At 36.0% G+C, this 14,746-nt stretch overlaps 1 protein-coding gene across 11 annotated transcripts in view; it reads right to left on the bottom strand.

Moving 5' to 3' along the window:
- Positions 1-14,746, bottom strand: part of CASK (calcium/calmodulin dependent serine protein kinase) — a 197,748-nt gene that overhangs the window by 106,727 nt on the left and 76,275 nt on the right. For all 11 annotated transcript variants that reach the window (XM_061359328.1, XM_061359325.1, XM_061359327.1 and 8 more), the window contains 3 exons: positions 9,783-9,888; positions 4,711-4,788; positions 3,732-3,804 (listed from right to left, as the gene is read on the bottom strand). In XM_061359328.1, coding sequence (XP_061215312.1) covers positions 3,732-3,804; positions 4,711-4,788; positions 9,783-9,888 — 257 coding nt within the window. The remainder of the gene's footprint in view (positions 1-3,731; positions 3,805-4,710; positions 4,789-9,782; positions 9,889-14,746) is intronic.

Below are 14,746 nucleotides of genomic sequence, written 5' to 3'. Positions count from 1 at the left end.
ACTTCAGGTACTCTACACCATGTTATCTGCCATAAGGAATGGAAATATTCAAGTTCATCTATTTATAACAAACCCACCACTTTCAGCTTTTAAAATCACAATTATTAAAATAATTCTATAGCCCAGAACTTAAAGAAGTTTAATGACCAGTGATATCCTTCACAATTAAAGAGGAGCAAAGGCATACTACTATTTTTTATCCTTCTTGAAGAGATTGCAGGCATAGAGCATATTTTGGTTACCTGTTTTCAGTTCCAATATATCTTGAGGCATGCATAATTGCCTGTAATAAATATGTTGTCGTATATAAAAGTAACTACTTTCAACTGTATTTATTTTAAGAGAAAAAATACTTTAAAGCAGATTTAACACAATTTGTTACTTTCTTATTCCTGAAGGTGACGTGAGGGAAAACACTATTTTGCAGGACAGAATATATAGCAAAGTGGAAATTTAGAATAAAGATATAAGCAATTTTTCTCCTAATTCTTTTTCCTGTTTCAAAGGTTCTCTCCCACTCATCAGTTTTTAATGACCATATTAATGAAACACTTTAATTACTGTCTAATACTGACAGCTCAAGAGAAAGTGACTTCAGTGACAACTGGTACTCAAAACTCTAGCAAGGGTTTTATGGAAAAAGACAAGCATCTCATTTCAGACACATATTACTCCCACTTCCTTTTTTTTTTTTCCCCTGTTCTCTCACATAAAGATAATTCTGTGTACAAACTACTGTGTAATAACATTTCATATTGGAAAAGGTCCCACTTCAATGTTGCTACTTTTGGTAGCCATCTTCTGCATATTTCTGACAGGTTCTGAAAGAATAAAAGTAACGGCTGTGTCCTATATTACTAGGATGGCAAAATAGGAATAAATGTTGTGGTAAGGGAAAAAGTTCCTGACATTTACATTTCTGATGCACAGCTGTCTTAGTCTTCCACCTTGCTGCATTACTGAATGAACAAAAGATTACGTCAACCAAAGGTAGAGCAAAGGTGCAATTGTCAACAATTGTAAAGCCTTTAAGCAATGCTGAAGGGGATCAAATGATATAGAGAGGCCCAAGAAGCATCTGGTTTCTCAGAGCAGTGAAGGAAATGAAGACAACAACAGGCTACATTGTGAAAGCTTTCATGTTTTGATTCTATCATCAGAAGTGAACCTGGGGCATACAGGAGTTTATCATAAGTTTCAGTCATAGTGCTCCAGAAGCTTTGGTAGATCTTGCCACAGAATTCAGCTGAAGTTTCTAGCACCAGAATTCAGCAAATTTCAGTATTCCTGTTTAAATCTCCTAATTAGTCAAGAGCTAAGGGAGCACAAAAGTGGCTAAAAGACACCCAATTCTTACACGGAGTATAAGACGCAAATTTTCTTGCATGTCAGGTAATGCTAAAACATTTTGCAGTTCAAAATAATATTCACAGAAAGCTTAAGAGGGTAAAAAAAAATAAAAATTGTATGACAATATCAGCATTACAGATCTGTGTTAACAGGTTGACGAGAAGCTCAACGTGAGCCACAAGTGTGTGCTTGCAGCCCAGAAAGCCAACCGTATCCTGGGCTGCATCAAAATGAGTGTGACCAGCAGGTCGAGGGAGGCGATCCTGCCCCTCCACTCCATTCTGGTGAGACCCCACCTGCAGTACTGCATTCAGTTCTGAGCTCCCAGCATAAGACAGACATCAACCTATTGGAGCAAGGCCAAAAGAGGGCCACAAAGATGATCAGAGGGCTGGAGGACCTCTCCTATGAAGACAGGCTGAGAGATTTGGGTTTGTTCAGCCTGAAGAAGAGCAGCCTTCCAGTTCCTAAGGAGGGCTTAAAAGAAAGCTGAAGAGGGACTTTTTACAAGGGCACGTAGTGATAGGACAAGGGGCTTTAGACTGACAGAGGGTAGATTTAGATTAGGTGTAATTAAGAAATTCTGCACCATGAGAGAGGTGAGGCACTGTCATAAGAAGGTTGTGGATTCCCATTCCTGGAAGTGTTCAAGGCCAGCTTGCATGAGGATTTGAGCAACCCAGTCTAGAGGGAGGTGTCCCTCCCCATGGCAGGCGGGTTGGAACTAGGTGATCTTTAAGGCCCCTTCCAACCCAAACCCTTCTATAATTAATTTACTTTCATCCATTCAGAGAATTCGGAAAGTGGTCATTTTGTCTACTTTCTTTCAAAGCAATGTCTACAGTGACATCTAGAGCTGGGACACTGCAGTTAGCTTAATATGTTCTACACCCAAATCCTATAGTTCTGCACTGCTCTTGACAAAATGAAACGCTGCTGGCTTACACTACTTTAAAGCAATACATGAAAAAATTCTTGCTCTCTCATGTACTTAAACAGGTTTATTTTTAAGGATGATATTTAACAAAGCCAGTGATTTCAGAGTTTTAAGAATCTGGATAAACTGCAAAACAAATTCTCACCTTACACTCAGTAAAATGGACCTCCCTTAGAGGCCCCTGAAGCTGAAATTTGCTTTTGTTCAAGAACACAGACCAACCAAAACAGGTGCAGCTTTCAGGAAGGCACAGCAACATAAAGATGATGTTAATTCTGAAATTCTCATATGGTATCAAAAAAGAACAATTAAAGGAACAAAATGAGACATTCTAACATCAATTAAGAAACTGTCTTTAGAATTTGCTGTAAGAAATTACTTTTAAAATACCAAGCTTACAAAAAAACAAACAACCTATTACATGGAATATTTTTCTTGATTTTAGAAAAAAAGGAAAAAGAGATTGGGAAAGGTCTGTAATGCCATGTATACAAGGCCAAAAGACTCCTTAAATTAAAATCACCAGTTCAGTGTCCATAGTCTCTTCTGTCACAGATTACCTGTAGAAATTCGAAGGACAGCTTACACTCTTTCAATCATCTCTATTCACTAAACCCCAAGATGCACTTCTCAAACAGCACCATCAGAGCTTGTTAGAATTCTTATTACTTCCAAGAGTGTTTGATTCACTTTGGATAAAAGGAAACTCTCACAGAAACAAGTGGGAATAACTATTGTTATTAACAAAGAACATATATATTCAAATTAAAGGGAGTCAAATCGACTTGGGTTAAAACTCCTAATTATTTACATTACAGTTACTTTGGAATAAGCTAGTTCCATGAATATCCATTGAAATAGTACAAAATTCACCAGATCAAAAAGAGTAAGTACGTACATTGTTCTTAAACACTGTATTTCTCCTCCCAAACTTGTTTGCATTAGAGAATTTTTCATAATAATAGCAAATGTTTAAGACTGCTTGCAAAAAGTAGACAATACTACCAAACTTGTAGCATTTAAGCATGTGTGTCTCTCTGAAATCTTAGTCTGGATGAAGACGACCATTATGCTATCAAATGATGCCATTAATCTACCAATGCCAGTTTGATTTATGCAATTAGTTTATATACACATTTTCCTAACAAGAAAAAAATTGAAGCAGATTTCATATGAATATTCAAAAACTAGAAATTAAATTGACTCTCAAAGTAAGTTGCAATCAAATGCATATGCAATCTGTAAATAAAGACCTCCTAAATGTTCTATACTGGTGGAATTAGCGATGGGCTTTAACCTTACATGACACGTTAGGAGTAAACACACCCGTAACAAATACAGCATCCTTTCCTAGAGCTTTTCCCTTCATCTAAATTACAGAAATTAAAATTCACTAGTTTGTACTATTGTGGCAAAGAAAAATGAAAGTATTTAAATCCCTTACCTTCACATCTCTGTGAATTATGTTATTATCATGACAGTAACGTAGAGCTTCCAATATCTGTCTCATATAATGACTGAAAAAACAAAGACATTATACGTGACAAACCTGCAGGAAAAATTACTATACACACATAACAAACTAAGTTTTAGGAGTCTAACTATATAAAACTAATCAACCAACCTAACCTAAAGATATACATAGTTCAGTAGAATGGAGTTTGTGTTTATAACAATGAATACGAATATGTGCTGAAGGAGGCAATCCTTGTCCTTGGGAGAATCCAGCTAGTGATACTGAAGCATCTTTCCCTAGGAACATAATTATATACTTGATCAAGTTGCCCAGGAAGGCTGTGGAATCTCCATCCTTGGAGGTTTTCTAGACGCCACTGGGCAAAATCTTGAGCAACATGATGCAAATGCAGTGTTGACCCTGCCTTGAGCAGGATGTTGAAATAGAGGCCTCTTGATGTCTTTTCCAACCTGGTTTCTATGATGCTAAAAAATCTAGAGAATCTCATGGGCTTTGAGCTCAATCACCATACCATGGGGACACTGGGCTTTGCTGTCCTTTTTGCCATTACATAGATTATTTGATTTTAATTCACCTCTTAAGTTAAAAGTTGAAGTGACCATAAACATAATTATACATATATAAAAGATGAGCAAAAGCATCTAGCAAGAGCAGTAAAATTCACACCTGTCAGGCAAGTCATCTAAAGGCATTGTCTGATAAATCTATAAGGCAAAGGATTAAGTACTGTTTGTGAAATACTATTTTATTCAATAACCCCATCCAAATATACAACTAAATGACAAAATGTGCCAGAAACTTACCTTTGTTATGCTAATTATTGCAATAAACATTCAGACTGTTGAAACATGATTATTTATAATATTCCAACTTTTAGCTACTATAGGATATTCCATTATTTTCCATTTATGTGTCCTGTGTGATTAATTAAATTTACAATACATACCTGGCTACAGCCTCGCTGTACACAAATCCAGCATCTGCTCTCTTCACAATTTCAAAACACAGATCTGCTCCATCCATACTGCAGGTAAAAAGGGAAAAGTGCTTAAGACAGATAACTACAACCAATTATGTAAAAAAGGCTCAAAAAAATCTGTTTACTGCAGTTACATAAAATACTCTGGATACACGTGCAATGCATTAATAACGAAAAAAGCATTTAATAGGCAATCTAATACAATATGGCTTGCCACAGGTTAACTGTTTTATGGTCCTCATGTCATAAAACTGTACAATGTGCTGCACTATGCACGGTACTATATAGCAGCAACAGGGTCAGGTTCAATGAGAACAACATAAGTCTGGATTTAGATAGCTCACTGGGAAAAAACCCTCATGTTAATCTCCCTTTCAGTGCTTCCTCCCAACAATTTATTTCTGCTAGATGGGAAAGAAAGCTGAAACCAGAGCTCCACACCAAGTGCTGTAGAACATACAAATGTATGTTTGACAACCAAAAATTAGGAGGTGTCATTCTCATGAAGCAGCAGAACTCTTTAGAAGACTAATTTCACTGAGTCGTTATAATATACAGATGAATAAAGATCCAGAGGCACTCAAGATTTTCAGCAGTATCAATAGTTGCTAAGACACTGAGCCAAGTCTGTCATTTACACTAACTTTTCCACCAAACTGTTTATAATCAGAATAGTCTTTAACATGCATTTCTCCCACTTAAACATACCAGCATTTTTAATTTAAATTTTGTAACAGTAAGTGGCAGTTTGATTTTTTTTGCAAATATTTTAAAATTAGTTTAAATTATGTTGATATTAAAAACCTAGAGCTTTTATATTGACATTAAAAGCTTAATGCTACAAACTGTGAGCAGTAATGTGTGAGAGTTTTATTTCATTAAGATGAACTCTGTTGATCTGAAAAATCACAAAAATGTGGCAGATATGTTAGTCTCTGACTTCAACGACTTTTTCAAGACAGCTTTAGTTTAAGAGTAGATTTTAATTTGTGTATAATCAGGACTTAAATCATCCCAATGATATTGAATTTACCTGAAAACTTTTATCTAGCTGAGATTTTGTTCTGATTTCAGCAGGAAAAGCAAGAGTTAGCCTCAGTTTTAAGAAACCCCAGAGAGTTCAGTGCACTGAGTTCAGAGTAAAAATTCAGCAGTATCACAACCACATAAAAGATGAGTTTGCAAAACCTGAAAGCCCTGGAAGTGTTCAAGACCAGGCTGGATGGGGCCTTGAGCAACCTGGTCTAGTAGATGTTCCATGGCAGGGGGGCTGGAGCTAGATGATCTTTAAGGTCCCTTCCAGCCCAAGCCGTTCTGTGATTCTATGATTCTATGATGTAAGAGCATTAAAGATTTGAGATAGATCAGGCAGTCTCAAGGTTTTGTGGAGCCTGTCAGCTTTAGGCAAGTGAAAACACAAAAATAAAAGAGTTACATTAAAATCCACTAAAGTAAACTATAAAAATGTTGAAAACAAAAAACGCTGGTAAAAATACAGAACACTCATAATTTGAGAGAATCATCTCATACCAGCAGAGGGCACTCACGGAAGCCACATAAACTGACTGGGACGGTTTACGCTATTGGCAACACGGGAAGTGGCAAAACACCTCTGAACAGGAAATTCACAGCCACCACCACCCCATCTGAGTTGTTTGGGTATTACTAGGAGCTATGTCCCCCAATTTCCCATATTCTAGTATTGTTTTTTCCATAATTTTAGTAGAACTGTGTCTGGATCTTGGGCTTTTAGATAAATGTTTCTTTATATATAGCCCTGATCAGTGCTACTGAGCACCCTGATAATCATTCTATGATTCTTCATAAAGCTGATGATAAGTTGCCATCTCCTCAGAAAGTTTACTTCTGAGCCATATTCAGTGCAGAAATCTGTTCTGAGCATAACAGTCACTCTGAAGAATAAAAAGTATACTCCAGAAGAGGTCTACATTTTAATACCAGGGTATGAGAGCTTTGAATTTGCAGATGACCTATTAAGATGTTACCTACAACTTCATCTATTTATGAAGAATAAGAAAGTACTACGTAAGAGAACTGAATTATTATAAAAAAAAAAAAAAAGACTATGCACGTTACTCATAACTGAGTTTACTGATCTTTGTGCATCATAGATGTTCATAGAATCATAGAATGGTTAGGGTTGAAAAGGACCTAGTTCTAACTCCCAAAGGTGAAAGACTAAAGTTTGTGCATGACAGCATTTTCTCCCTCACTTGGACAGTTTTTATACGCTTGCTATATTCACTTACTACAAATAAACTGTCATAAATTAATGTAAAAAATATAGTATTTATTTTTTCTCAGAGCCCTACATAGTAACCTCTGAAAATTTATACCAAAAAGTACAGAAACTATTGCTTCCTATACATAGCTCATTCTTCTGGGGAGCAGCTGGACTGCATGCGGGAAACATCACTTGACATAGCCATATACTCTCTCATTTATGATGTAATAACATCTAAATACTTTTAAAATAATAACTTTACTTTAGGAATAAGACTTTCCAGCACAGCATCTACTTCCTACTCTACACATGAGCTTCTTCTATTATAACTAACTGCTTCTACCATATGGCTAATTGCAACCTACTGGAAACATGACACAATAGTCCCATTCTAAACCCTGCTTGAATCTGTGTATAAAATACTCGTTAAAAACATAGCCATTTTTTTTGTGTTAAATGTCATTGCTACTGCTCATGTTCATCAGCGCTTCTAAGAATTGTGACCTGATTTTTTAAATGTTTATTTAAAAAAAAGAAATTCAAAATTGTGCACAGATTGTGTTTTCTCCTGAGAGGTACAATCTCTCGTTATCAGATATATGCTGCATTTGCTTATTTAACTTGTGCTTGTTTGTAACAATAGATTTCGCCAGATATTCAGGGTCACAGTAGCAGCTGTTGCATGTAGCTTACAGCTTATGAAAAAGTAGTGGACCTATGTATCACTTGTGTACAACTGAGTACAAAGTTTTAGGTTTGGTTATTCTGTACATTTCATGTGCTGGACCTGCATTCGTTTCCATGCAAAGCACCTGCTGGCCCATTAATATTCTGTCACCAGCTGGGCTTACAGCTCTTTGCAGATCTGTACTGTCTTCCCTTTTTCTGTCATTTCAGAATAAATAGACCCTAATAAAATACACTTTATTACTGACAACTTTGTTTCAAAGCAGTTAAATTTGTTATAATAACAGCATAACAAACAGAAAACAGTATGTGGAAAAGTAAGTTACCTAAAATACAGAGACGCTTTCCTACTAAATACAAGTTTGTTATTATGCCACTAACCCAACTAAACTCAGACAATGCAGTCTTAATCCACAGCAAACACTGGTCTTCTGTTGAATCACTTTACCAAAGCATCCCCTCAAGCATAACACATTGTGCCCACAACTCTTCCATTCCCTGCTGCATTCTGAGAACAGGTGCTCCTCCTGTCTCATTTTCTTTCACTGTTTGTTACAAAAGAATAATGTTTTGTAGTGTACAAGACAGACAAGAACTATGAAATGGTAAAGAATTATGATCCTTCACATCATTTAGCCTCATTTTTCCTTCTTTCATGTAGCCTGAAGTCAGGTACAGTGTTTGTGTAGTAATGCTAATTGTTCAGACTTACTTTTTATGTATACAAACATAAATGATAATAGGCCTGTCATTAAAAAATAATTACTGCTTTTGTCACATATTTCTGAACTACCAGCATGGTGAAAATAGAAGCAAACCCTTTCTTCCATTTCAAAATCTTGTTAATTATCACGGTATGTCTCCCCAAGGTGTACATAATTATTTCATAATAGGATAATTAAAGTTCCTTGGTCCACGCTCTGGGATTCACAAAATAAAGACCAAAGTATTGAATAAAACTTACAGAAAGGAAAGCATAAACCAGTTATTTCACACAAACACAAGTTTATAAATTCATCAAAAAGGACACTGACTTTCAAGCAACAGTTTTCAGCTTTACATCATTTGTTTTGCTATTACCACCTAAATGTTTCTCTACCTGAATGGTAAAAAAGATGTGAGAATTACTGAGTGCACATCTCAAGACAAATTCTTGGGTCTAGTGGACATGCTAAATAGACCTAACACACTGGCATGATGTGGCTTGCTTCAACATAAGCAGGACAAATGTATCAGAAAACATTATGCAGAAAGATCAGAGAAATTAAAGAGGTTTAAGCACACATGCCCAGGCACACTAGAAACACATATATGGGGAACATAAAAAGAAGAGCTCATAGGTACAGAACAGAAGGAAGATCAAATATGGAAAATGCACAAATTAGCATTCTGCATGTTTGTTTTTGTCCTTCCCAGTCACCTAACACCTAACTGAAGGAGGGCAGATAATTTTCCCTGAAAGAAAGAATGTGCCAATTTAGGGGCTGCCCTCCCTTTTGTTTCTCATTGTCTATTAAAAATACTTGTCCACTGCTGAAAACTCATGTTTTGTCCACCCTTCCTTATGCCGATGGTAACTAAACTGCTACATTCAAGCTTCCAAAACTTATCTTTTAGTCAAATGACTGTTTACATATGATGTGAACAGATACACTGATTCACAAGAATACTTAAATACTCCAATAAGCTTTCTTTTCTTATCTAGTAAATGGAAAAGCAGTGCTAAAGAAACAACAATCTGGAAAAAAACAACCCACCACAACAACCAAATAAAACTTCACAATTGGAATAGAATGCCATCAGTTACCCAAAGATGAAAACTATCAGCAGATTTTTAACTTGTTCTCATGTACCCTATTAGGGACACAGCAGCCATCAACAAACCCTGTCCTTAGAAAGCATGCTATAAAGAATCAGCCTGACATTAGTCACTTACTCACTGTGACAACTTGTTTTTATTTGGAACAACCTGTACTTGCCAGAAATAAATATTTGATAGCACTCAAGACTTCAGTCACGAAACAAGCAGGTGAAATCAGACATACTTTTAGAATTTTATTTAGGAAATAACAACAAAGAAAGGTAAAAATCAACGACAGAAACTTACAACTCAAAGACCATATAAAGCATTCCATCTGAGCTGTATGTCTCCAATAGTTCAACAATATGAGGATGCTTCAGCATGTGACAAATACTGGCTTCTCTCTTCAGATCTGTGGAAGATAATAAGGTAGCATATTAACTATATATTCAAGCTGATGAATTAAAAAACCCAGAAACAATCAGAACATGGTGTTAGGAAAGATGTAAGATCCTTGCCAACCCTAACTGTTCTATGATTCTATGTACACATCTGAAATTATGAAGATTAAAGAGTTTATTAGAAAAGAACACTGATGATATTTAACTATTCCCCTTCAGAACTTCAACTTCATTTCAAACTTAAAAACTTCCATAGACCTCCAAATACAAACACACAAAACTTAATAGGTTTTCTTGATTTGAACTATTAACAAAGGATCTCCTTGGTCATAATCTGAAGAATTGTACAGTAATAAATTCCTTTAGCGCACATATGCAGATTACACCAAGATTTTAATCTTAAACATACATCATTGTGAAATTATCTCCAAATATCAAGACAGGCTTTTTCACCTCACTTACAGAACTATTAAAACCTGGAGGTCTCTAGTCTGATATCTCTGCTCAAAGCAAGATTAACTACAGCAGGTTGCCCAGAACTGCATTCAGTTGGGTTTTGAACACTTCCAAGAATGGAGACTCTACAACCTGTCCAGGAAATCTACACGAGTATCTGATTACCCTCCTAAATAAAAAAGTTTTTTTCTTATGTCTAAAGTTCTTCAAGATTACTTCTTTAATAGTGATTTCTTTTTTTTTTTTAATCACAAATATGAAATTACACTGGCATAAATTTTAACCAGTATATATTATCTTGCAGCTCTGCTCTACATAAGAGGGAGTAAAGCAGAAACGGTTCTGAATAAAGAGCAGAAACCACTGTGACATCTTTCAAAGCTTAAGAGATTATAACAATGCTCTTTACTTTTTCTGATCACAGATCAATCCTTCTGCTAGTATAGAAATGCAGAAAAAACAAACTTTGATGAATCAATTTTCTTTCTTCTTTGTTTAAACCGCTTGGTATTTTTGCTATTTAATCATCCTTAAACTTTTTTTTTTCTTTTCCCTTTCAATTTCCCACTAATATTTAGAGGAAGAGCAAAATCCTGAATGAATAACCATGATGATAATTTGAGAAGAGAGGAAACATATTACTACATTAATTTTGAAACAGACATTTTTACTTTTCTATTCTTTTTCCATACAGGGGATTAGCTCAAGAATGGCCTACATACGTACATATGGGAAAACATAAATATGGTTTCTTCATCTGGGAATGGTTACCATTGTGTTGCTGTGCTACATAGAAATTTGTAATGCACTGTTTTCATATGTGCCTTACTACATTTCTAACATGAATCAATAACATTCAAATATTTGAGCAGCAATATGAACATTCTTTCATGTGAAGCATTTAACAGCTTACTAAGATTTATGCTAGACTTTTGCTCTTTTAGTCATCTATAAATTCAACAGAATGATCAGAAACTGGAGATGACTGAATTTTCGGGAAAAAACGGATTCAGAAAGTGCAAATTTTGTTACTAGAACTTTCACATTACAGTTGCATTATGTGCTACTTCTCTCACATCCTTGGAAATATAATCTAAAAGCAAAATGAGCAGAGCAACCCCTTCAAAACCATTATGTAATGTCCTTTTGGGAAGTGCAAACAGAGCAGCAAAAAGAAGCAAGGAACTGTCTTTCTCTGATGCCGATGAAATTTAAATAAAGACATCAACATAAAATTTGTCGTTTATACAGAGATGAAATTCTATCAAGAAATAAAACAGTAATATGTCTTTCACTGTTCAAAATACTGGCATATCAGTTTTTATACCACCTTCATGAAGAGTAACTACTAAAACCACATTCCAACATTCCCTTCCATCACACTTTCGCATTGATTTCACACTAAATGATTACCACCTCTTTTCTAGGTAGTGAGGTTCTCTTTGTCTTTCACTGAAGTACACATTCAGGGTTTCCTAAGTGGAATCACAGGTAAGCATAACAACAGATAGCATAAGGGAACAGAAAACTTCAGGATTCTGTGAATGATGACAGACTTCAGAGAATACCTTGCTTTTGTCTCTTATTGTATAACAGCTTTAATGTTATCACACCTCACCATGGTATCTGATACCTATTTTAGATGGAAAGCAAAGTGAAAGTCCAATAGGAAACTACAGAAAAACTGTTTTATTTAAAGCAAAAATTGTAAAATTGTAAAAATTGTGTTCAAAATAGCTGATTTTGGCCATTTATTAATTTCTTGTGGACCTTATTTATATTTTGAAGAGAAGTAGAACTGTGAGGAAGAAAACATATGCTGCCATTTACCTTGTTCCTTCGTGTAATACTGTATGAGTGAAACAATTACTCAAGTCTACGTGCCAGCAGCAGAGGAAGGAGAAATGGAAAGTGGGAAATGATAACTCTAAACAGGGAAAAAAACAAATAAACAGAAATCACACAAAAGGTTTTGTATGACTAAGAGGTCTTGGGGCCAAGAGAAGAACAAAGTCCTATTTTAAAAACAGCAGGGACTTTCTAGAGTAGACCTATTAAGGAAGAAGAAAACTAGGTTTAGAAAGACAGACAAGTACATACCACATTGATTCAATGAAGCCACAGGGTAGGAAAGAGATGACGGAGCCTGAAGTCCATTTGGACTGTGACCCAAGTGTCAAAATATGTCATATTTAAGACCAGTAAAAAGGAAAGGGGAGGGTTGAGAACAGGCAGATGGCACTTACATTTAATTGTTTTCACTTAAAAAATGACATCATGTACTCAGTCCTTTATCAAATGCTTTTACCAGACTGAATGGAATTTTACCTTGTCACATTCCTCAAGAGTTAAATAAAATCCCCGGTGCCTATAGATACTGTTCCAGTTCTGAATACAACACAAAACCAAAGAGATGCTTGGCTGCAAGCAGGTGACTGAAGATTTCCTAAGAATAATCCCACTATTATCTTGTGACCCATTGTAATACCTGTAACTTATCACGTTGAATATAAAATTGTATGAACTATTTGCTACCTCCTGTTAAGTTTTCTAAACCCGTGCTCAGTATTTCAGCCAAGTTGTGTAATAATAAAGGTCCCACACATCCCATATGAGAATAAGCCTTTCATATTCAAAACACCTAAAAGGGCTTCATGATAACTCTAGAATCTGCTAATAAAGTAAGTTGTCTTTAAAAGTTAGCTTCAAGCAGCAAGTGATAAGTTGTACCATTTATTAATAGCTATGTATCTCCATTTAGAATGGTCTCCTTTGCTAAGAAACAAAATTTACCCAAGAGGACATACCCTAAGGCAAGACAACATCTCAGAAAACTAAACTAACGCGTCATACTTCACTTCCTGGACTAATTTACTTTATATTGGAATCCTTTTTGAACACTTCATTTATTCATGCTTCTTTTGTTGATATGGCTGAAGAAATGGCTTTCTGGTCCATACTTTAAGCCTCCTCTGTCAGCACTTCTTTCAAAATGAAACATTAATGACAACAGCAATAAATAGAAGACCAAGGCTTAAGAGCACAAGCCTTAAAAGTTTCTCTGCTGACTGCATGAAAGGTATTGTTACAGAAGCAGAAATAGGAAGAAAAATTAGGTGTTTCATTTAGGTTGCTTAGCACATAGTTTGATAATTTACATCACAATTTGAAAACCATTTAAAAGCTCTCACTTTACACCACTGTTACCAATAAATATTTTGGAATTTCAGTCTGTTCACAAAACTTTGAGGTATTTTTAGCAACTGGAAACAATAAAGTCTCCATTTTATACATAGCTAATTATTTAGAGAGAGTCACTGAAGTTGTTGAAAATGCATGAAAGTTCAAGACTTCTGTAACAAATGGGAAAGTATAAGATGGAAAAGAAAATTCCCAGTGATAATTGCCCCACAGAGAAAATGCAATCCTGTGTTTAGATAGCTACACTGAAAATGTTGCTGGAAGCACTAAAAAGGTAACTGCTGTAAGTAACTGTAGAGAAAGATATACCAATCTTTGACAGAAAATATAACACATTAGCATCATTTAAAATTCCCTTGGGAATTAACTATCAAATATCCTACACATCTCAGACAATACTGGCAAACACCTAATTTCCTTTCAAAATCTGATACCCAAGGTTTTAAAACATCTCAAGCATACTGAGCATATTTTGAAAGTATGCTCTTGCTATCCGACAGCATGGAAGAATTAGGTGCTGTCTAACAGCCTGGGTTATAGCACCATTTTAACATCTTGAAGCTGACATGCAGAAACTGTAGTAGCCACATCTTTTTTGGGGAAGGATGGTATCAAGTTAGCAAGATGGAAGATGTGTCATTTTTAAATATACAGCATTCTGATTCTCCAGGGTCAGTCCCTTAAAGGATCAGTTCTCCAGCCGCAGCTTGGGTATAACAGCCTTTCTCATGCTCAACTTCACCCATTCTCTGCAGACTCCTCTACCCCAACTCTGAATGGTGCAGGGGGTGGGGGTCAGTACATGGTGGTTCCTCTCTGCTGTTCCTTCCTTCTCACACTTTCTGCTGCTCCAAAATGGGTCCTCCACAGCCTGCAGAGGATATCTGCTCTGACACAGCAAACCTCCTTCCCTGATCTTGATATTCCCCTCTTTTTGTTCCAGATTCCCCATGCCTCATTCCAGTGTTCAATACCCTTCCTCAAATGTATCTTCCCAGAAGTGCCACACATATGTCTGAGGGGTTCAGTTCTGGTCCACTGGAGCTGTCTGGAACTAGCTGTATCCAGGCACAGGGCAGCTGTGAGCGTCTTCTCATAGAAACTATCCCTGCAGCTTCTCATGGCTCAAAACTTGTAACTTACATTTAATACGGGTTTGCTCCATTTCCAAGTAGCCAAGACTGCACTAGACACCATGCTTTAAAGGGTTCC

The sequence above is a fragment of the Neopsephotus bourkii genome, unplaced genomic scaffold, assembly GCF_033783945.1.
Source record: "Neopsephotus bourkii isolate Nb327-2 ecotype Australia unplaced genomic scaffold, CSIRO-AGI_Nbou_v1 NB_962, whole genome shotgun sequence".
In the NCBI taxonomy this organism is placed as follows: domain Eukaryota; kingdom Metazoa; phylum Chordata; class Aves; order Psittaciformes; family Psittacidae; genus Neopsephotus; species Neopsephotus bourkii.
The sequence above is the reverse complement of the archived record's forward strand: the minus strand, read 5'-3'. Positions and strand labels throughout refer to the sequence as shown.